General features: G+C 40.0%; 2 protein-coding genes, 1 long non-coding RNA gene and 2 pseudogenes across 3 annotated transcripts; 2 read left to right on the top strand and 3 right to left on the bottom strand.

Annotated features, from left to right (window-relative positions):
* Positions 1-3,012: 3,012 nt before the first annotated feature.
* On the bottom strand, positions 3,013-4,777 carry LOC129738352 (translocon-associated protein subunit alpha-like; annotated as a pseudogene).
* Positions 4,778-8,556: 3,779 nt separating this feature from the next.
* On the top strand, positions 8,557-12,496 carry LOC129746746 (acidic leucine-rich nuclear phosphoprotein 32 family member B-like). The gene is made up of 3 exons (XM_055740622.1): positions 8,557-9,355; positions 9,445-9,999; positions 10,159-12,496. Exons 2-3 carry the CDS (start codon positions 9,889-9,891, stop codon positions 10,510-10,512), a joined length of 465 nt encoding a protein of 154 aa, XP_055596597.1. The 5' UTR covers positions 8,557-9,355; positions 9,445-9,888; the 3' UTR covers positions 10,513-12,496.
* On the bottom strand, positions 11,553-15,156 carry LOC129746728 (translocon-associated protein subunit alpha-like; annotated as a pseudogene).
* A 1,037-nt stretch (positions 15,157-16,193) lies between these two features.
* Positions 16,194-16,957, bottom strand: LOC129746756 (uncharacterized). The gene is made up of 2 exons (XM_055740632.1): positions 16,635-16,957; positions 16,194-16,572 (listed from the first exon to the last, which is right to left on the bottom strand). The coding sequence occupies exons 1-2, from the start codon at positions 16,842-16,844 to the stop codon at positions 16,429-16,431; spliced, it is 354 nt and encodes a 117-aa protein (XP_055596607.1). The 5' UTR covers positions 16,845-16,957; the 3' UTR covers positions 16,194-16,428.
* Positions 16,958-17,130: 173 nt separating this feature from the next.
* On the top strand, positions 17,131-17,756 carry LOC129746770 (uncharacterized). Its single transcript, XR_008737369.1, has 3 exons — positions 17,131-17,339; positions 17,431-17,514; positions 17,698-17,756. It is a non-coding gene; the product is annotated as an uncharacterized LOC129746770 (long non-coding RNA).
* The last annotated feature ends 6,274 nt before the right edge of the window (positions 17,757-24,030 follow it).

Here is a 24,030-nt window from a genome sequence, read left to right as displayed (position 1 = left end):
GTCGATCGGATCGAATCGCAAACCCCGTCAGAAATGTTAACTTCAAGTTGGGGAAGCTCATCGTCCGAATCGACATTATAACGACGTTTGCTGGAAGGATTAGATCCATTCTTGTCAACATTATTTGTTTGGCAAGCTACTGCCACGGTGGATATTGTTGTTGGTTGAGAGATGATAGGTAGTGAGTTTGATGAATCATTTGAATTTGTTCCACAAAACCAATCGACACGTCCTTGTGAAAAAGTGTCACGCCGCTCTTTATCGGTTTTCTTTTTTTGAATTATTTTCGGACATAGCTTGTGATCATTGGCCCGATGGGAGCCTAAACAGTTAACGCACTGTGGCTCACTATTTTCACACGCATGATCTTCGCCGCCCACTTGCTCCAAGCACTGATTGCAGCGTTTAGCACTCTTGCATCCTTTTTTGTCATGTCCCAAGCGCCAGCAGTTACCACACTGGCGGACAGGATAAATGTATTGCTTAACAGCATAAAGCACTCTATTTAACTCGATGTGAGTAGGTAAACTCTGCCCAGCGAAAGTAAAAATCACCGTAAACAGGGCTTCCTCTTTATCATCAGCCAATTTTCTAAGCACACGACGAGCATGAACTATCTCCGGGTTATCAACTTGATTCGACTTGCGTTTATCGTAAGCATTAGCAAACTTCAATTCTTCATCACAAATATCCGGCTCAATATAGGCTACCCCCAGACACTCCACCAGCCGTTGGGGGATAAAAAAACGCACTTCATTTGAGGTACCGATGCCTGCTATTTCATTAGCAGCATCCCTCGATCGCATCAAAATTTTCATTTTGGTTTTAGAAACCGGCATAGCACGAATAAAATCGTCACCAAATTTCTTCACCAGACTTTTAGCAATCTTCGCAGCAGATATATTCCCGACATTTGTTTCAGCCATAACGAGATATGGCCCAGCATAATTTTCGTGATATTTCCGTACTCGAACTTCATTTTTCGATGACCTTGGTGTATCGTTGTGGGTCATTGCACCGCTCGACAATAGAGTGTGGAAGGAGAGAAGAAAAATAAATTAGATTTCAATTCAGCTCACACACACGATGTGCAACGTACCGTAGTTCAAACGAGACTGAGCATACAGGCTGTAAGTTTTGTTCCCCCCTGAATGAGCTGCTGCCCTCCTCTTTAGACGGCATCCGTGGGGCTTTGGAACTCAGACAGGGCGTGAACGGGATTCTGGGCCTTCTTCTGGGACGCTCGTCGTACCTTGGCCCGCACTTCTTCCGGTTTCTCCGGACGCACTAGCAGTTTCTTCTCCGGGGCCTTCATCTTCCACACCACGATTGGAGACTGTGGAGATTTTGTTTTGGAAAAATAAAGTATTTATAGTTTGATCTGGTTCATAAATGTTTCAATAAGACATTGACGTAAATTTTATTGTTAGTTAAAACAAGGTTTGATTGGTATTACGAAGTGACTTTGGTAACCAAAAAAAAGGTGTTTACTGTTAGACTGTGAGATATACAGTATTAAAACCATTATCTGTGATTAAAAAAAACAATAATTGAACTCCTTATCTCTTGTGTTGTGATCGGTGTTATTGAGTACGAAAAGGCGTATCAAAATAAGTTCACAGTGTTATGATTAAGGGTTCCAGAGCCGTGTGGAGTAGGGGAATCGATCGATTTGATTGTTATGGAGGGTTAGCAAGAATTGGGAAAATATATATACGCATATAATAGATAGTTATCCTAAGTAGCGTTGCAATCTCACTGGTACATGTACCGGAACCATACTTACCGAAACAATTTCCTGTCGAGTGTATTTGGTGGAAGCGACGTACGAATACTTAACCGTGTAGACAACGGAATTCATAAGATTATTGGCGATTAAATTAAAACAAACGGTAACCGGTAGATTATATCGTTCAACAAAAGACAATGAAACAAACTTAACAATTACCCCGGACACTATCAGCTAACCGCTGATGTTTTGCACATTCGCTTTGACCTTGGACGTGATCTGGATCTGGAGGCAGTATAGAGCGATACGCTGCAGATATGCCAGCAGATCCTTTTTCGTGGAACTTTCCGGACATTTGGTCGGCGATCTCGCGAGTCAGCTTATCCAGCTTGGTGCCGGATTCCGAGATCTTTTTGGTAGCATTGATCACATCCATAGTGGTCTTGAGCGGTCCACGGCCGCTGTAAAAAAAGGACAACTCAAGTTAGAAAACTAGACCATTCTACCACTTCTACTTATGATATCACAGTCAAAACGTACCGAGTGAAGTCTGTCATTTCCATCATGATCATGCACATGTGCTTAGCCATATAGATGATATCATTGCCGGTATCGTCCCACTTAGCCACTTCCGAGTCGAAGGTGAGCTTCTCCCGCCGGAACCGTTCCACCTGTTGCATGATCTTTTTTTTTTTTATTTTATACGGGATTTTCATCCTCTGGGATGATTCATCCCTACTTTGCATGATCTTCTGTTTGTCCTCTTCATTCATCTTTCGCATCGCTTCCTATAGGTAAATTTCGGTTAGAAACATCACTTGATGGTCACGGAAATTACCAATTCAAATAGAAATCGATATTGGTTAACAATATAAACAGAACATCTCACAAAAATTAGGATACTCAATTCTGATTTTAACATTTTAAATTGGTAATCGGAAATTACTTAGATTTTATTATTTTGGCAATCCACCTGTAACACGTCGTCCCAACTTACCCTGTTCATCAGCACAGCGCGACGAATTTCTCGCACTCCGCCGTAAACCAGCCTGCTGGCATCGATGAAGTCATTCTCGTCAACGTCCTTGGCCGAATTCGAAGAGAGCGCATCCACGGCAACGTCTACCCGCTGGGCAAATTTGGACATAACCTGATCCCACAAAACCTTCACGGCTTCCAGCACTCGTTTGGTGTGGATGCACGGTTCATAGTTGTCCTTTTCGGCTTCCACCACGTTGCAGACTCGGGCCGATCTGCCCTGGAGAGCACCGGCCATGTTTCTCAAATCCAATGCAATGCGCCTTCCTGCAGCGCCAGGTCACACTTATTCATATCCTCCAGAATGTGATTCTCCGAAACAGCCAAAAAGTCATCGATAGTGGTAATGTCATCGACTGCTTCCGTCAAAATGCGAACCTGGTTTTCCCAAGCCTGTCGGTAGGCTTCCATGTTTTCCTGCGCAACTTTGGAATTGAGACAAGCACACGGAATCAGAGCGGCATTACTGACCTGTGGGCACAGCGTCTCGATCTGGGCCGCGGCGTAGCGCAACATTTTAACACCGTCTTCGTGGTTGGACATGTTGCACACAAGGTTGGCAACCTCGACCAGCTTTTCTGCATGTTTAGTAAACTGTTCGGCCCGTTCGTGAACCTGCTTTTCGTTGCCAGAATGGGTAGCATCGATCAGATCCAGAAGTGGCATGTTAGTCTCGTGGAATGAGTCCGAAACATGATCAACAACGGCCTTACGCAGCTGCCGGCGAAGGTCAAATAATCTAGCTCGTTCCGTTTTGACTTGAGGGTTATTTGACAAAACGGTTATCTAGCATAATGTGACCTTTCGCAAAATACAATTTTTTTCATTAAAATTTGTTTGCCAACTAACTATTCTGTCAAACGAATTTCTGGAAGATAATGCCAGAATTATTGTTCCACGCTGAATTGTGCTTTTTGTGTTGATGATGGTGATGGGCATTCTACATATTTGTGTCTCTGTTTTTATGCTTTGTTAGCTACCCTTCTACCGATAGCTACCGATAGCTACCCTTCTCAAAGCAATGAGTTCTCCAAGCCATTGATCTAATCGTCGGCACAGACAGATCGCTTTGCCGTGGGCTTTGCTTTGGGGACACTTTGCCGCCCTTGGGAGAATTTTCTAGAAGAAACGAACGACTTTCATTAGTGAGTTAGTACAATTAAGTATTAGGAATTAGGACTTCCAATTTTTGTTTATTGAAGATTTTTAAGTTGCTTATCGAAATATGTTCCAGAAAGAAAGTTTAGTTTCTATAAGAAAAAAAACAAGAAAAACTTACGAATCCTCTTGAGTGTTTCTTGTGGAATCCATTCATAGTCCACATACTTGGTACTGGTGGTTCCGGTTTTCACAGTTTTACAGGCAGCTGGGGAGCGTTCACGCTTGCCACACGATGCCAGGAATTGTTGGCCGAGCACCAGCAACAAAACTACAACAGCCGCCAGGAACACGTACAGGAAGAACGTTTCCCCATCCAAACCCTGATAACTGATTTCCGCTGGCGTAACGGTAGTTGAGCGCAATGTTCAATCCGGCAAACGATTCAGATGGAAGGAACGAGTAAGAGACGGTCGCTTCGTGACCCGGTTTAATGTCTCAGTTGTAGGCAATAGCCGAAAAGTTTTGAATAAAGTAATTGAAATTTCTACTATGAAATCGTCACTTCTCTTATTGGCGAATCCAACGAGGAATTCGACAGGATTTCCGGCAGGCAATTCCAGTTGAGTTCCAGTAACATATCTGCATCTACGGAACGTATCTGCGTCTGGCGATTTCGTCGTTTCTGGCTCTTCATCTGTTTCCCGGTTTCTCGTTTTGGGTTACCGATGCCTCATCGGATTCAACTACAACATCCAATTCCATTCCAAGTATGGTACCAACCAACACAGATATCACAACAGACCCATCCAATAGTAATCGAATCATTTGGTTTCTTCTTAAGTTTCTTCGACCCTTTGGTGCAGGGGGATTATCACGACCGCAAAAGCAGCAGATGTTATCAGAACTCATTATGATAAAACACACAAAACACAGGTTCAAATCGACTTCTTCTTCTTCTACTTGAGCTGCTTCACGGGCAACTCGGGTTAAGGGCCAGGAATCGACGACTTCACTGCTGAGTTTAATGACACATCAGCAACCAAAACAGAGTCAAGTTTCAGAAGTAAGGTTAGGTCCGAATCAACTGAAGAGATTCTAGTGAATTTCGGCAAAACTGCATAAAATGTTGAAATAAAACTTCGCGTTTATAACTTGTTCGTTACAGTTTCAAGCAATTCCAGATATAACTGTGAAAAACCAGTTTTACACAAGAAATTAGCGAAAATTCTAGAGTGAAATAAAAACAAGCGTCCGTTTTGTAATTTGTAATTTTAATTTGTAATTTGTAATTTATTAACTTAAACGTAGCCTATCAGTTACAATGAACTATTAATTCAGGTTAAGGAAAACACTTTTATAAAATAAACTTTTGGAATGTTAATAAAAAATTGGTATAGTTTCTCTCTAGTTGGCTCGGTTCAGTGCGGCCTTGAAGGTGGTTAGCGAATTAGCGTGCTTAGTTGCCAAAGGTAGGTTGTTCCAACAGGAAGCTCCATACACTAGTACGCTCTTCCTAGATGTCGTCGTATGTTGCGGGATTATGAAACATTTGGCTCGATCGTTTCTTCCTCGCTGCAGGTGATTTAGGAGATAGATAGGTAGCCCTAGGTCATAGCCCTGACGCATGAAGCAACAAATTCGTCTTCGATAATTCTCCAGAAGATCGCAGCCAAGTATTAGTCTTCTGGTGGTCTCGGTAGTCTCCCTACGTTTTAGATTGAAGACAAATCTAGCTGCCGATTTGAAGCACCTAAGCAGCTGGTCCTTGCATGCTGCTGATAGACCTGGGAAGTAAACTACGTCGCAGTATAAAAAGAAGGGAACAATCACAGATTGGACCAATTTAAGACGGATTGGGAGTTGGAGAACTGATTGAAATTTGCGGAACGTTCTGAGAGTGAGAAAAACCTTAGATGTAACGCCATTTACATGGTCGGTCCAATTCAGATTGTGGTCCATTATAAGACCCAAGTTTTTAACTTTATTCATCAGAGGGATGGTGTGGTTACAGAAAACAATGTCAGAGTCTGGATTTACTGTACCTCTCTTGGTGAAAACAATTGCTTGGGTTTTAGTGGGATTGGGCGATAGAAAATTATTTCTACTCCACAACTCTATTCCCCCCAGATCTACATTAATTGATCGCACTAGCTGTTCTATTTCAGTTATTGGCCCGTTGATGTAAATTTGCAAGTCATCTGCATAGAGCTGATAACTGCATTTTAAGATGGAGGGGAGACTATTGACGTAAAGGCTAAAAAGTAGGGCACTTAAGCACGAACCTTGAGGTGTTCCATCTGTTAGAGGTTGTTCAGTTGATATCTTATTGGAACAACGCACTACCTGACACCGATTTGTGAGGAAAGATGATATGAGGTTACAGGCAGGTGACGAGAAACAAAACTCGGATATTAACTTCCTTGACAGCAAATTATGGTTGACACAGTTGAAAGCCAAGGAGAAGTCAACAAGCACCATTACCGTGCAATGATCGTTATCAAGGTTACTGAGGATGTCGTGGGACACTTTAGCTAGAGCAGTAGTTGTTGAGTAACCTTTACGATAGCCAGACTGATGCTGAGCGAGAAGAGGAGGAGTGTGTTGATTCAGATGCTCAGTTATTTGTGCAAGTAGAACTTTTTCTAACAGTTTAGACATGGCTGGCAGTACACTTATTGGTCTAAAGTCTTTGGCAGCAATCGGATTATTTATTTTTGGAATAGGAGTTACAATGGCTTTCTTCCATATAGATGGAAACCTTTCAGTTGCTATGATACTATTGAAAAGATGGCACAGAACAGGTAATATGAAGGGGCAAAGCATTTTAAGAAAATTAACGGGAATGCAGTCTGATCCAGTGGCATTAGAGTGAATATCGTAGAGTTTTTTAGAGATGTCATGAACAGATGTACTTTGGAAGTTAAATTGGATATTGCTGTTGCTTGAGTAATCATCGTCCCTTAACGGTGAATAACTACGAGACGATTGTAATAACGATAGATGTCCAGATGTGAAAAAGGTGTTTAGCTCGTCAACATTGACGTCTTGACTTAAATCGTTCGTTTTGGAATCGTTATGTATTCCCTCTCTACGTAGGTTACACCATAGCTGTTTGGCAGGTAGATCGATAGAAAAACACCTATCAGCATAACGTTTTTTCGCTTGGGATATTAAGGTTCTTGCTCTGTCACGAATACGAGTGTAATCAATCCATTGGGGATCTCCTTTGAACCGGTTGGGGTTACGGACGTAAAGGGAATACGCTAGATCCCTGAGCTCAATTATACGCTCTATCTCGCTCGTGATCCAAGGAGTACGTTTATCGCGGACAGTTATCATTTTCTCAGGAGCATGAGTATCTAGAAGGCACTTCAGCTTGGATGTAAGATATGAAGCTTTGTGATCGATATCGTTAGTATCGAAGAAAGGTGCTAGGTCGAGTCTTTGGAAGTCAATGTGTAGTTGAGTCGTATCAATCCTTGCTAAACTGCGTACTTTAACTCTTTGTGGATGTGATTTAGGTACTCTCACGTCGGATATCAAATAAATAATTTCATGGTCCGAAATAGAGTTTGCATTAGCAGTTTTAGCTTTAGTTATATGCTGAGGTGAATCAGTGATCATGAGATCGATAGTGGTGGCGCAGTGTTCAGTTATTCTAGTAGGAGATGTGGGTAAGACCGTGAGATTGAATGTAGTATGAATACTGTTAAGAGCGTGTAGATTGATAGAAGGTAGGTTCGATGATACATTAATATTGAAATCTCCTAATAAATAGACTCTATCGAAATTGAATGCTTGCAGATCTATTAAAAAATTTTCGTAGTGCTGGGCAAAAAGCGGATTAGATCCACAGGGATTGTAAGCCAGTGGTGTTTTGTTTCATTTTGTTCTTCATTTAACTCACTATCTCAAGAAGTCTGCAAAAAACTCCTTCACATCAGGAACGAAGTTCCAATATACATAAATAGGTTTTGCATAAAAAAAATTTTAATATAACAATCACATATTCATTCTCATAAAAAATCCCCCTAACATAGTTTGCATATTTCCACCAGCTGAGGTATCAGTGCCCAGATTACAGAACTTTGTACACTGGAATGTGTTGCCAAATATAATAAGATATGAGACTGAGATGTTACTGACACATCAACACATCCTGATCTTCCTGGAACAAGTACGAAACCTTGTCCGCTTCCGTCCTTGGTAGTCGAAAAGAAATAACAAATATCCTGCCAGAGGGGAAAATACTCAACAGTCATCACGAGCCAAGCGGAAGCAATCCGCGGTATTTTCAATTACATCTAATATCACTATCGCGAGATCTCGGAAAAAAGGCCAATCAAGTTAATATAAAACATCACTTTAATAAAATACGCGAACGATTATAAGCATCCGACGGATTCACGATCCCGGACTTTCGTTCCGACGAGAAAAAAACGTTTAGAAATTCGCTGCACATGCACAATCGAATACGATAAATATCAAAATCAAAACAAACGACGTAAACATTAGTAAACATCCATGCATGTCATCCTGCTAAGAACGCTGCCTTTTCATAAAATTTTCTTTGAAATGGCAGCGTTATGTTACAGGATGGCATGGATCTGTACTAAACATTTGCAGGATGGCATGGATCTGTACTAAAAATTTGCAGGATGGAATGGATTTAGCTAACCGGCGCCATAATATCCTGCAGAAAATATTAAAAAAAAACCCAATTATCCGTCAGTCCGGTGTAAGCGTGAGAGCTTTGTTATTGTTTTTTTAGTACGGACTGCGTGACGGATCGTTGATTGGCTTAGGTGCAAAATATTGCTGGTTCGCTGTCCCGGGGGCACCAAATCCAGATGGTTATGCCATCAGTTTCAGGTCATTTGCTGATCTACGAGTTCTTGCTTTCTTTCCGCTGTTGGCGCAGCTGTAGCCCGGAACAATTGTTTGATACCGCGGTCCGGAAAACCTAAACCGAGAACGGGAAGTGCGAGGATGACAGGCGCTGGTCATTCGGACAGATTGCGATCGAAAAGGGCAAAATGTTGGGTTTGAAATTATGGAGGTGTGCCGCTATTAAACTTAAAATTCGAGTGCTTCAAGCAAAGGTTTCCGAAATCAGTGGCCCTTATGTGAAGAGGGTTGTGGAAAATTTGACCGAACCCGATGATAGACAAAATGATGCCGTGAATGCTCGCAGCGAGCTAGATCTTCGCATTATGGCCTCATCTACCAAATTCCAGAGGTTGAATTGGCATACAGTTTTCCGGAGAAAATAGAGTATAATTTGGTATCGTACGGTAGCTGCCAAATACCGACGTTGGCTTTAGTGGCCAAGAAGTATAAAAAGATCGAACGCTTTATTCCACAACACTATTGCAAGATCAAACGTTAGTATTTGGTGAAAGCTAACAAAACTCTTCCTCAGAAGGGGCTTAAGGCGGCCTTGAAAATTCTGAGAGAGAACACGCCAAATCCTGAAATTTTTCTCACGTAAGTAATCATTGTTTTAATGTTTTAAAAATACTAAGAACTCACATTGAAATGAAAACTTGGCATTCTTACTGTATTTTAATTTTTAGTATTCAAACAAAATTTAATGTAGCTAAAAAAATAAAAACGCTGGTAAAAACAGTCTATGACCATGGTGATTACTTTGACCAGCAAAATCCCGTCACTGCGACGATTGCCAAATCCTACCTCGATGAGCTGGTCGTCAAAGAAATGGACAAGTAGCAAATTTGGCTGGTACTTAAAAATTAATATCTCCTGGAAGAAGGACAACTTCCGGTGATCTCAAAATTGTTGGCAATAGGAGATGAAAAATTGCGGCTCGGTTTTCGGATCGACGAGACGCCGGAAAACGATTGTGCAGTGGATCTAGAGGACAATTTTGATCATCGAAGTGAAATGGACGGGGAAGAAGAAACAAGGAAATCATCGAAAAAACGAAAGAAAATGGAAAACCTAAACGGCGGAGAGCAAAGCGTTCCATAGTTGATGACCAGTTCTTTTGTCTAGAGGATATGGCTTGGTTTTTGGACCAGCAAGATGAGCGAGAAATGCGGAAATTATCGGGAAAACCAGAACGAGATGCACTGATTGATGTCGATTATTTCGGTGAAAACTTTGGGGAGGTAATTGCTTAGTTTATAATAAGAGCACTCAGCCACACTTTAGAGTTAACAACAGGTGGAGCAACCACGAAACTCGTATTCATATTTTAATCAGCAATAGACAAAAAATTAAAAAAAAATCAACGTAATTGGTTAGTTAAACCTTGATCATTCTTTCAGGAAAACGACTCGGAAGAAGACAATATGATGTATAATCACTTTTTCGACGACGACGATGTTGACTCAGATATTAATACGGCGAAGAAACAAACCAATGATGTTGCAGAATCAGAAGATGATGAGATAGAAAATGATAATAATGATGAAGAAGACGAAACCGGCGAAGCTAACAAAAACCCGTCAGTAGAAGCAGAATATGAGGATGAAGTTGAAAAGAACAGAAGACTTCGATTTGAACTGTACAACGGTTCGGGTGATTTCATTCCAAGTACCTCGGTCAAGAAGTCTGTTGTCTCAAAACCTGGTGTATCTAAAGACGAAGATTCTGAACAAGAAAAAAACCGCAAGATCTAATTGAGGGCGAAGATCAGGACCCCAGATCTTCATTCGAACTGCGACAGACAAAATTACAGCAACGGATTCAGAAAATGGAAGACCAACTGTTGCAGGATAAGCCGTGGCAGCTGAAAGGTGCCACTGTACCCAACCTCGATCGAAAACATTCCTCGGAGTTGATGATGCTGATGTAGTCATGTGCCGTTGCAATCAATCCGCCAAGGAACTTACGTTTAAAAAAGATGGTCCCAATAAAGTTCGGCATTTTTTCAGTTGTTGTAAACCACGAAACGAACAGTGTGGTTTTTTCCAATGGGCTGATGAAAATACTACTCCTGCAGCAGGATCATCATACTGGGGAAAAAGTCGTGATCCGATGAATTTGAACGAATTCCCGTGCAAGTTCCTCACAATTTTGGAACGGTTCCGGATACGAAGCTGGAAAAATTTTCAGTTGGTTTTGCCATGACCTAAGTGTGTAACTGTATGTTTCCTTCGTAAGAATACTGTGATATTTGTGAACGAAAGAATTAAATGACAGATTGAAATTAAATTACATGTAGAGTGTACAAACGAAACAAAAATCTAGCTAGTATATAGCATTGTCCTCTTATAGCGAACTGCAAAACTTATGAGACAACCTGACGAAAAGTCATCAAAACGAATTCTTCAACCGACGAGTATTCCTCTTTATTATCACGTCTCGATTGTTTCAGATGTTGATTTTCCTTGTAAAACCGTGATTCTCACGGTTCAAAACAAGCCAAACGGAAGATGATGGTAAAAGAGAAAGAAAAAAGTTTTGATTTGACTGAGCTATGGCTTTTAAAATGGCAATTGAATGGAAAATCGTTTAGTCTGATGGTGATTTCACATAATTGAAGCAGTGCCGAAATCGACAAAGAAAAGGCAAACATGCTACATCTGCCAGGCTTTGTCGGTTGCGTTTCTGTTTCAAAAACCTCATAAAGGTAACAAGAAAATTTTCCCAGGACCTTTCTTTTTTATGAAAAAGACACAACAACTTTATTATAATGTTTTTAATACACATATTTTCCGTCAATTTTTATTTTTCTATCGATGAATATTTTGTGTCATGTTCTGCCTTGTGAGTATTATTTATGTTGGTGTGTCTAGGGGCGGGGATGCAAGTTAAAATTTCAGTTGACTTCTAAGAAAATTGAAACACTTTCGTAACAAGTTTTATAGTTTTTTTTTCTTCTGCTGCTGCTTCATATACTCAGTGCAATATTCTTCGTATATATAGGTATATATATATAGGTATATATAGGTAAAACATAGGAATGCTGACAACGCGATGAGTTTGCCATTTATGAATTCGTTCTTTATCTTGTTCTAACAGTACATTAATTGAGTTTATTTGTGTTGCCGTTGGCTGTTGCTAAGCTCGAGGATGTCTTTTATGATTTCAATCTTTTTTTTTTAATCATATTAAGATTCTTAACTATCTTTGAATAATAGCATGAATGATTACCTTATTACAGTATATGTAAATTCGGTGCGACTTTCAACGTTAAAAGCTACATTGGAAAATTTTCAATATCAATGTAGAGTAAGAAGTTTAATTGTTTTCATTCTCCAAAAAACTGGTTTACAAACTCTTGTTGACTGTGCGATTATATAAGTATTGATAAAATGCATCTACTCATTACGTGGTGAGAAATGTATAAATAAATATAACGATGCGATACACAAAAAAAAACTACAAAATAGTGATGAAATATAGACCATCGTTCTTTATATAGCTTTTCTATAAAATGGGGTTTCCTATTTTGAGGGCCAAATTTGTTCTCGCAATGAGGTTTACAACCTTTAAAATTCCTTTCCTCTATTAGATTCTGCTCTGATAATCTAACTATTATAAGCTGCTTTGATATCAGCTCATGATAAAATCTAAAACAAAACAAAAATAATGCTTTCCCTACAGCATACAGGCTGTAAGTTTTGTTCCCCCCTGAATGAGCTGCTGCCCTCCTCTTTAGACGGCATCCGTGGGGCTTTGGAACTCAGACAGGGCGTGAACGGGATTCTGGGCCTTCTTCTGGGACGCTCGTCGTACCTTGGCCCGCACTTCTTCCGGTTTCTCCGGACGCACTAGCGGTTTCTTCTCCGGGGCCTTCATCTTCCACAGCACGATTGGAGACTGTGGGGATTTTGTTTTGGAAAAATAAAGTATTTATAGTTTGATCTGGTTCATAAATGTTTCATTAAGACGTTGACGTAAATTTTATTGTTAGTTAAAACAAGGTTTGATTGGTATTACGAAGTGACTTTGGTAACCAAAAAAAAAGGTGTTTTACTGTTAGACGTAATATCTCACAGTATTAAAACCATTATCTGTGATTAAAAAAAAAACAATAATTGAACTCCTTATCTCTTGTGTTGTGATCGGTGTTATTGAGTACGAAAAGGCGTATCAAAATAAGTTCACAGTGTTATGATTAAGGGTTCCAGAGCCGTGTGGAGTAGGGGAATCGATCGATTTGATTGTTATGGAGGGTTAGCAAGAATTGGGAAAATATATATACGCATATAATAGATAGTTATCCTAAGTAGCGTTGCAATCTCACTGGTACATGTACCGGAACCATACTTACCGAAACAATTTCCTGTCGAGTGTATTTGGTGGAAGCGACGTACGAATACTTAACCGTGTAGACGACGGAATTCATAAGATTCTTGGCGATTAAATTAAAACAAACGGTAACCGGTAGATTATATCGTTCAACAAAAGACAATGAAACAAACTTAACAATTACCCCGGACACTATCAGCTAACCGCTGATGTTTTGCACATTCGCTTTGACCTTGGACGTGATCTGGATCTGGAGGCAGTATAGAGCGATACGCTGCAGATATGCCAGCAGATCCTTTTTCGTGGAACTTTCCGGACATTTGGTCGGCGATCTCGCGAGTCAGCTTATCCAGCTTGGTGCCGGATTCCGAGATCTTTTTGGTAGCATTGATCACATCCATAGTGGTCTTGAGCGGTCCACGGCCGCTGTAAAAAAAGGACAACTCAAGTTAGAAAACTAGACCATTCTACCACTTCTACTTATGATATCACAGTCAAAACGTACCGAGTGAAGTCTGTCATTTCCATCATGATCATGCACATGTGCTTAGCCATATAGATGATATCATTGCCGGTATCGTCCCACTTAGCCACTTCCGAGTCCAAGGTGAGCTTCTCCCGCCGGAACAGTTCCACCTGTTGCATGATCTTCTGTTTGTCCTCTTCATTCATCTTTCGCATCGTTCCTATAGGTAAATTTCGGTTTGCCTTTGTGTTGATGATGGTGATGGGCATTCTACATATTTGTGTCTCTGGTTTCATGCTTTGTTAACGATAGCTACCCTTCTCAAAGTAATGAGTTCTCCAAGCCATTGATCTAATCATCGGCACCGACAGATCACTTTGTCTTCCGCTGCCGTGGGCTTTGCTTTGGGGACATTTTGCCGCCCTTGGGAGAATTTTCTGGAAGAAACAAACGACTTTCATTAGTGAGTTAGTACAATTAAGTATTAGGACTTCCATTTTTTGTGTATTGAAGATTTTCAAGTTGGTTATCGAAATATGTTCAAAGTTTAGTTTCTATAAGAAAAAAAAAACAAGACAAACTTACGAATCCTCTTGAGTGTTTCTTGTGGAATCCATTCATAGTCCATATCCTTGGTACTGGTGGTTCCGGTTTCCACAGTTTTACGGGCAGCTGGGGAGCGTTCACGCTTGCCATACAATGTCAGGAATTGTTGGACGAGCACCAACAGCAAAACTACAACAGCCGCCAGGAAGAACGTTTCCCCATCCAAACCCTCATCGATTTCGATAAGCGAAACGGTTTCATTGAAGACGGCTTCGGAAAACTGATTTCCGCTGGCGTCACGGTAGTTGAGCGCAATGTTCAATCCGAATGGCCGACCGCCAACCGATTCAGATGGAAGGAACGAGTAAGAGACGGTTTAATGTCTCAGTTGTAGGAAATAGCCGAAAAGTTTTGAATGAAGTAATTGAAATTTCTACTATGAAATCGTCACTTCTCTTATTGGCGAATCCAACGAGGAATTTGACAGAATTTAGAGAGGCCTTGTAAATAGAAGGAACGTATCTGCATCTGGCGATTTCGTCGTTTCTGGCACTTCATCTGTTTCCCGGTTTCTCGTTTTTGGTTACCGATGCCTCATCGGATTCAACTTCAACATCCAATTCCTCGTCTAATTCATCCTCGGTAGCATTGGCCATGAACCGGGAGCCTAGAAAAACCCAAAATTACTGTTGCGAAAATAATGCCACGTGAAAACTTAAAACTTACCGTTGTCCGCCGTAAGGAGAACCGCCGGAAGAACCAGCAAAGCAAAGACCAAAAGTTTCTTCATTGGAAGTAACTGTTCTGCTACTTGAATCACTGAGTTTATTCACAAAATTTACACTTTATTTATTCACTGGGAAAGACACTTACATCCGCTAGCGCTAACCGTGGTAATATGAGGTAGCTTTTCTACCAAATGCTGCACGGCTGGACGTTTTGCGATGAAAACGTTGTAAAACCGTTATTAACTGACCCTCACCGCAAGGCCATTTGTATGCAAATGACGGATTTTCTGGATCCCCCAAAATTCCATTGTTACGATTTAGAAGGCAAAAGAAAATGCAATAAAAACATTAGATTGACGTGTACTAAATTGGCGGCGTTCTGCATGCAGGATGGCACTGGCTGTACTAAATATTTTTAGTACACTTGCAGGATTACTTATCCCCGGATAACTATTAGCCTCTTAGAGAGGCTAATAGTTATCCGGGGATAAGTTATCCTGCAAGTGTACTAAAAATATTTAGTACAACTGGTGTCAACCTGCGCATTTAGTACAAGGCTATGTCCCGGCACATTTAGTACACTTCACTTGAATGTTTTTGTTTTTAATTGCTTTGTTGTCGTTTTCACAACATTTCGATTTGGGAGATCCATAGAAGCCGTCAAATCTGTGCACAACGTACGTTCGGTTCGAAAATAAGCTGTTGTCCCAAAAATTGCTTTCAGTCAAACGTTTCAGCCAATCAACGGGAAATTATTGGGTCAATCGGCAGGAGAGAACCCCGTTAAGGAGCACTAGCAGAAAAAAAATACGTTCGAAGTCCTAAATCTATTTTTTGTGTCATTGCAAAACCCTCCTGCAAATAATCGTTAATGTTCAAATAGGAATCACCTTTTTTTTAATTCGGATGTCGGTTTATTTTAAATTTTTTTGAAGCTTCAACCGACTTCCATCAAGTCGTTTTTCACTACCTAGACACCATTTATCATCCAAAAAATTGAATATTGATTTTGAAAACATGAGATACAAATACCTCATTTGAATTAAATGTGAAAAAATGGATTATTAAATGAGCAATTGTTTTATAATGTTTCCACAATTTTCCAAAATAAAAGTGATTCAACACCAATCGTGAAGAGTTGTGGTCGGTTGATTCATACAGTTCGATATCTCCGCGACACGTTTTATATCGTTGGAAGTGATAGATTTTTTCTCAACATACATACATAAATGATCTGCCCTTGTTTTTTTTCCAAAGATTGAGTTTATTGCCGAAAATTTGACCCACACTGTTGACAAAATGCAGCTGCTGATCTTTATTAGTCCTGCGGATTGGCCCGTGGTGAGTCCAATTCCAGGCTAGTTTTGTTTTCTTTACTGGGTAGCATTGGTTTCGAACCAACAATGTTTATAACTGGGTGTGATGTCCTCCGGCTTTCTCGGTGCCCAGCTTGGTGTGCAAATAATTCCAGTTGATGAAGAACGAAGATCGAAACATTGAAAATCGGTTGGGCCAAAGCTTATTTTTCCAGAATAAGAGCCGGTTGTCGATACTGCTGATGCTTATTTAGCACGAAATCTAGCCATTTTTGCCGGTTGCTACGCGAAAGTTCCCGCTCCGAAGGAGCAACTAAATTCTTCAAAACCGGTGCTTATAAAAGTATTAGTATGCTCGAACCGGAACGGAAGCGAACTGCTTCTGATTGTCCTTTCCGAATCCTCCGATTCCATCAAAAGCGGGAGCTACAAACAAAGGGCGTCGTTAGCAATATGAGATAAAAATTATATTTTTTTTATTGCATTACCCAAGTGGCGGGCGTTGTCCCGGAACCCCCTGCAGTCGAAATGGTAGCTATCGCACCGAATTCTTCGAAGCTATTCGAACCCGCCTTTAAGGTTGCGCCGTTACGAATCCCCCGAAAACCGGATCTGCAGCTGCTACTTGTGCGGTGTTGGTTCTGCTCCCTCCAAACCACCGAAAATCTTGTCGATTGTGGTGTTGGCAGCATGGCCATGGCTCGTCTCCGTCTGGGTTGTACCGAAAGCCGGAGTCGACGCGTGCAGCGCTCTGGAATCAAAATTTCCGAAAACAGCTGCGAATCTGACAGACGATGCAGGATGACACCGATCCGTACTAAATAAACAAATTCTTGCTCACACGCTTACACTGGACTAGGCTAAAATGACGCATGGTAGAGTCTTTTTTACATAATTTTCGCTGCATTTCGTGGGTACCCGTTAGCTGTTTTAGAACATTTGCAGGATGGCATGGATTTATAAATCCACACTCAGAAACAAAACAACCCAAAATTAAGAACGGCAGGGCAGCAAAACAAAGTTCGTCTGACGTTCTTAATTTTGGGTTGCTGTCAACACCCCAAAAAAAAAGTTCGCAGCCTGAACTGACAGACCCAAAATTTTATCGTTCGGAATTTGTTTCGTTTGTTGGCGCCATGCCGTTTGTATTTGGTGCAAGTCTATTTTTTTCAAGGAAAATCGTACGAAAAATCGTAAGTAGTTCTTAAAACATTAAATATTAATTAAATTTAATCATTTTATGAGTCATGTGTGTTAATCAAAACATTTTTATTTTATTTTTAGCATTATCAATTGCGAAAATTTGATCATTAAAATTGGAGGACTGGATCAACAAATAATAAGGGGAACCACATAAATAGAAAGCGAGTATGATTCTTTTGAAAATATTTTTTTGGCTGAATTTTTCAAATTTCAATAGGATCGTTTTAAATTATTTCCAAAATTTTATTACATTATTTTAATGCATGAATCATATATAATATTGTCTTCTTTTACGCTCGAATCTGTTCGAATATGAACTTTTTTTTTTGTTTCTCTTTCTCATTACAGAGCTTGAATTGAGGCACCATGAGTATAATGAACATCAATCGTATAAAAAAAAATCAACCCTAAAACTTATTTAAATAATAATAAAAACTTTTCAAACGTCGCCTTTGACTTTTTTTAATTATGATATGTCCATTCTAAATGCTATGAACATAAAATAAATATCGTTTTCTCGTCAGAATGGCTTTCTCGATTTTGGGGTGTGAGAAAGAGCTCGATTCTCAAGTTTGGGAAAACACCTCCAAACTTATTTTCGTCGGGAGCCAGTTTCATCCGTTTTTGCGGCATTACAACTTAGTTTTGGGTTAGGATGGCTTAGAGTGCATGCCATCCTGCAAATGTTCTAAAATCAGTTAGTACAGATATGCCATCCTGCAACTGTACTAAATATTTTCCATATACGTTTGTTTTGATTTTGAAATTCGTAATGTTTTCGGTTATATACGACAAGTGCGGCCAATTTGAACTCCGTCGGAAGCCGTTAAGTTTATTTTATTGGTATCTTCGGGACTTGGTGCGATATTTCGGTCAAACCGGTGTTTGCGCGGCCATCGTTCTCGGGTTGTTGGGCCGCCTCGGTCGCTATAGTGAATTGGATCACGCGAGGTTGATCGTGGTTATGCCTTTTCGGGGGATCGGGAAGGCTCACAAGGGGCACAAAAAGTGAACCCAAAAAGAAAAGAATTTGTGTATGAAAATCAAAAAAAGGAAATAGCTTGCGGCCCATTTGTTAGCCATTAAGCGGTGCAAAATCCCGTAAAGTTCCGGGAGTCAATTACCGGTACCGGTGTGATAAAAATCTTCGTTGTGCAGGAAGACTAAGGAAACCATCAGATCAGCAACAGCAGCATAACAAGCTTTTCTAGTTTGGCCGTAGGGGCAATTGTGTGGCCGAAGAGGCAAAGTGATGGGATTTCTCCACGAAAATATCCGGGTGCTCTCGCAACTATCGTTGCCGGTTCGTTTGGTTGTCTTGTTCCTGTGTATGGTGTGGTTGATCGGGGGAGAAGGGGAGGGTGGGATTTGGTAACTGGCCGGGTATGAGTGATTCTGCCGCTCATAAAGAACCGGGATGGCACATAATTGAAGAAGCTTCCAGTGAAAGGAAGGAAAAGTAAAAAACCGAAAGTAGACCAGTGTTTCTGGTTTTTTGGTAAATGTTTCCAGGTGGCATATGAATCGCTGACTGTCCGACCTCTGGCCGAAATTGGGGTCACGGCAAGTATTTGTAATTTATTAACTTTAACGTAGTCTAGAGTTACAATTACCTATTAGTTCAGGTTACGGAAAACACTTATGTTACAAAACGTGAGAGTATTAATGAATATTTTGTTTGGCTTGTCGCTTCCAACAGGAAGCGCCATACAGCATACTCTTCCTTGAGATTGAGGTATGATGGGGATGGAGATGATGAAGCATTTTGCTAGATCGTTCCGGGGTTTGAAGCAATGTTTAAGCGGTAGCTCATAACTAAAAGGATAATTATACATGAGTTTTTAGAAAGAGATTGTAGAGGTAATTTTTTCGGAATTTAATGGTTTCTTCAATCCGACCGAACACCCTGCAAAGAGTGCCTTCGGCTAGGCTGGCCTGAGTAACAGTACAATTTTAATTAATTGTAGTTTTTAGAAAGTTAGAAATTCGCACTTGTTACTCCTACTACTACTGTTTGTATTTTCGATGGTCTCTTACTATCCACGAGAGGACTGTCAACGAGTCCGCCTAGAAAAAAACCTTTTCGTTGCACCAGGAACGGCCGCCAAGAGCACTAGTCGAGAAATCGATAAATGGTGCAGTCTGGCCACCTTCGTCTTTGCAGCAACAATAACACAATGTACTTGACCGTTGATTTTGATCCGAAAGTATGTTGCCCTTCCATATGCGTTTTCACTGGCATGTGTGGTTAAATTGGTTTTCGATATTGGAACAGACGCTGTGGAAAAGTAGCACTATGAATCTTGAGTGCCTCAACTTCTGACAGTCCTTTTGATATACCGTTCTCTTTTGGCTAGAATTCGATTGCTAATAACGTCGTCCCAATCACAGTTTTCATGCCACCACAAGACTGGCGTTCATTAATGGCTCCAGATCATTGCGCAGTTTTATCGAAAACCCGAAGACATCCTAGACTAGAATGCGCTTCATGAAAATTTTCATCTAGGAAAAGTACCCTGCCTGATTTATGGTGCGTCTCACTGGAACCATCTTCCAAAACAAACCATATCGACTGAATACATGGCAGTCTACAAGGGGAAGCTCAGACAGTAATTAGTAAACTTACAGAACTATTAGAATTTTTTTTTTCATTCTATTTTTCTGCGGAGTTCAAATAACAGTTCAACACATTTTGGTGGAATGTCGAGGTTTTAACGAAGCCCGAGACTTATGTGGATTGGAAGGCTCTATCTATGAAATTCTTTCCAACTGTAATGATAGAGAAAATTGTGTTTTGAGATTCATCAAACTTTGTAATCTTAATGATAAGTTGTGATAAGCTGGTAGAACGATAGACACGAAAGTCGTGAAAATGGTAAAGTGTCTCTTATCTTAATAATAATAATTAAGTATTATTCTATCTCTCCTAACTTTGGTTAATTTGTTTTTGTAAATAAAATAAAAGTATATTTCAAAGCTACATAACTCTGTTATTTTTCAATAGAAATCATGAATTAGCACATCAAACACATTGAAATTTTATCAGCTTTTCAAAAAAAAATATTAAAAAAAAAGTTATGACCCTAAACATGAAAAGTCGTAAATAAGCTTTAAATTTTGTCTAAAAGTACCGTCTGAATCACCGAATAATCTGCAAAAAATACGATTGTATACCGATTGGCATAATGGCCGTTTGGGATAATAAACGTTTTGCATAATTGACTTCTGGAATGATGGTCGTTTGGCATAAAGTAAAAGGTTATGCATTTTCTTTCGGTGTGTGGCATGCGGATCGGGCAAGGGGATTGTCCCTAGCATTGGTTTTTTTTTAAAGTTTTATTGAGTAGATCCTTTTTTATTAGGGTGGTCTAACCGGTTTTACCGAAACCGGTAAAACCGGTAAAACCGTCCATTTTCCAATACCGGAAATACCAACTTTTAGGACGGTAAAAAACCGGTATTTCCGGTAAATTATTCATCAGTCTTTGGCACTGTAATAAAATTGACACAACTGAATTTTTTTTTACCAAATATGTAAGAGTACAAATACTCACATTTTATTCAATCAGTTTCAAAATTTCAGCTCAATAAACCCAAGTTATCACTGTATCTTTAATTGAAAACTGGAATTTGGTAAAAGATGCAAAGATGTTTTATCTATGAACAGGCCACGTTTATCAAAATCGTTCTAAGCAGTGCCAAGCTTTCGAAATTTAAGAATTTAAAAACCAAAATGTTGAAAACTCATTAGAAACTTCCTACTTTGTTTTAAAACATGAAATGTTTCAAAAGAGTCTGCATTTAAATACATGTTAGAATGTTTGCATGAAATTTATCTATCAATATTTTCACGGTAATTGATGGAGCTCTGTTGTTCTTATTTTTAAGATAAAGCAGTACCAAAGTTTCATACATTTTCAACAGTATTATAGCATCAAAGAGCATATGGATCTATATTAAGGTTGCCAGAATTATTTCAGGGCGTATCCTGGCCGGACAAACCGGGAAATTTTTATATAAAAACCTGACAAAATCCGGGATTTCAAATTGACGATCATAAATCCGGGCAATATCCGGGGAAATTTCCCAATACGCAGAAGTTCCTCAACAAAAATCAAGAAAAAAAAAAGAAAAACAATGTTTTTTTATCAAAACTCATCGATATTGATAGATTTTAAACCGTTTTTTGGCTTCCAAAAAACCTTTCATAATTATTTTTATAAAACTTGCTCAAAAAATTTTCTTGTTTTTATTGTTTAATTTTCCAAATAAAGTGAATAAATTCGGGCCAAATCCGGGCACTTTTCAATGAAATCCGGGCAACCGGGCCGGGTCTGACTGTTCTCAAATTTAGTATTAAATATCCCGGCAAACCTGGATACAAGCGGGCAATCTGGCAACCTTAATCTATATTTATTGTTGAATTTTTTAATAGATTTTTATTTCTGTTTGTTCGTTTTAATTTTGGGAAAGCAAACTTAAAGCGATCACGACCTAGGTTGCGGGGAAAACATCCACAATTATCTGTAATTTAGTGAGTCTACCAAAAGCTTTGTGATAGTTTTTGGAGTTTTGTTTAGTAATCAATTAAGTGATCTTTTGATATATCAAATTTCATATCGTTTTCAAGAAAGACTACAAAACTTGTACTAAACCTGTAAAATCTTCTCTTCAATCTGAATACTGTTTTACAGAGTTAAAAATTCGTTGAAAATTATATGAAACTTTCATAATGTCTGCATAGGAAATTATAACATTAAAATGACGGTGATAAACATTATGAATATCATGAAGGTGATGATAGATTTATGACAAAGGGACAATTTTAACGCACAATACGATTTTTTAAAATTGAAAATGTTACTAAATCTATTGCGTCAAAAATTGTGAGGATTTTGTGACATTACTACTGCAATAAGACGAAACTTTTTCATGAATTCGTTAAAGTTTAAAAAATACCGGTTTTACCGGTTTTATCGGTTTTATAAATTACAAATACCGAAATACCGGATTTGAGAAAAACCGGTAAATCCGACCACCCTATTTTTTATTTTATTTACATAGTATTCCGTTTCACGACATAACATGACGAACATAATTCCTAAAATTCACTCGGTCCATGGCAACCGTTCTCCAATTTCTCGGGCACCCCACGTTCGCCAGATCACGCTCCACTTGGTCTAACCACCTCGCTCGTTGCGCCTTCGCTCGTCTTGTTCCTACCGGATTCGTAGCGAACAACTGTTTTGCAGGACAGCCGTGCGGCATTCTCTCAACATGTCCCGTTCAGCGTATCCGACCAGCCTTCACCACCTTCTGGATACTGGGTTCGCCGTAGAGTCGCGGGAGCTCGTGGTACATCCTTCGCCTCCACACTCCGTTCTCCTGTACGCCGCCAAAGATGGTTCTTAACACTCGTCGCTCAAATACTCCGAGTGTACGCAGGTCCTCCTCGAGCAATATCCATGTCTCGTGCCCGTAGAGAACAACCGGTCTAATGAGCTTCGTATACAGGTTAAACTTCGTGCGAGGGCTAAGTCTTCTCGACCGCAGTTGCTTGTGGAGTCCATAGTAGGCACGACTTCCGCTGATAATTCGCCTCCGGATCTCACGGCTGGTGTCATTGTCTGCGGTCACCATTGAGCCGAGATAGACAAAGTCTTCGACTATCTCCAGCTCGTCGCCGTCGATCGTGACCTTGTTATTACTGGACAAGCGGGTTCGGTCGGTCTCGGATCCGCAGGCCAGCATGTACTTTGTCTTGGACGTATTAATCATCAACCCAATCCTTCCTGCTTCGCGTTTCAGTTTGCGGTAGATCTCCTCCACCGCCGCAGATGATCTCCCGACTATGTCAATGTCATCGGCAAAGCAGATAAGTTGACTGGATCTGTTGAAAATCGTGCCCCGCATTTCGCCCACCGCTCGTCGAATAACACCTTCTAGCGCCACGTTGAACATCATGCAGGATAGACCATCACCTTGTCGAAGCCCCCTGCGCGGTTCGAATGAACTCGACAATTCACCCGAAATCCGCACACAGCACTGCGTTCCATCCATCGTCGCCTTGATCAGTCTGATCAGCTTCCCGGAAAAGCCGTTCTCGTCCATTGTTTCCGATAGAATTAAAACTTCTCAGTTTTGTGAAGACTTGTTGTTAGCGAGGCAGGAATCAAAAGTCGTAGAAAACTGGTTTTGACAGTGTATTACTTCAAAATCTAAAATATAATATAAAGGTAGTTTTATAATTGTTGTTTTGCAGTTCATTTTACCTATCTTACATTCAGTACACGACCTGAAATCTATTCTCAAACCTCCGCTAACAGTGCCAAGTTCGAATTCCTGACGCCTGACGATACCTGATAGAAAATGCATTTTAATAGTTGTATTACAACATGGATGAGGTTCCAATAAATTACCACACTTGGTTTTTGGTCGTACTGGAATTTCCCAGCCACCTGTGTTACAATCTGCGTATGACGCCTGCCTATCAAATACAGGTTAGGATTTGAAATTAAACGAGTGAAAATCAATGTTTGAAAATCTTACTTTCTCCAACTAAACTAATGGCTGTAACTATTGATTGTAAATTCACTGCGATCGATCGATAAATGAACTCTAAATTAATATTCAAACTTCTATACTAAAATTACTGCCAAATAAGTAAAAATCCACGCTTAC

Source organism: Uranotaenia lowii, chromosome 1 (assembly GCF_029784155.1).
Source record: "Uranotaenia lowii strain MFRU-FL chromosome 1, ASM2978415v1, whole genome shotgun sequence".
Lineage (NCBI taxonomy): Eukaryota > Metazoa > Arthropoda > Insecta > Diptera > Culicidae > Uranotaenia > Uranotaenia lowii.
This window is presented reverse-complemented; position numbering and strand designations above follow the sequence as displayed.

What these genes read in the sequence shown, in the direction of transcription:
- LOC129746746 (XM_055740622.1), top strand. Translation starts at nt 9,889, where the DNA reads ATGGCTTGGTTTTTGGACCAGCAAGATGAGCGAGAAATGCGGAAATTA. An exon ending in TCGGTGAAAACTTTGGGGAG is followed by an intron (nt 10,000 to 10,158) that starts GTAATTGCTTAG and finishes TCATTCTTTCAG; the next exon opens with GAAAACGACTCGGAAGAAGA.
- LOC129746756 (XM_055740632.1), bottom strand. Translation starts at nt 16,844, where the DNA reads ATGGCCATGCTGCCAACACCACAATCGACAAGATTTTCGGTGGTTTGG. An exon ending in GGACAACGCCCGCCACTTGG is followed by an intron (nt 16,573 to 16,634) that starts GTAATGCAATAA and finishes CTTTGTTTGTAG; the next exon opens with CTCCCGCTTTTGATGGAATC.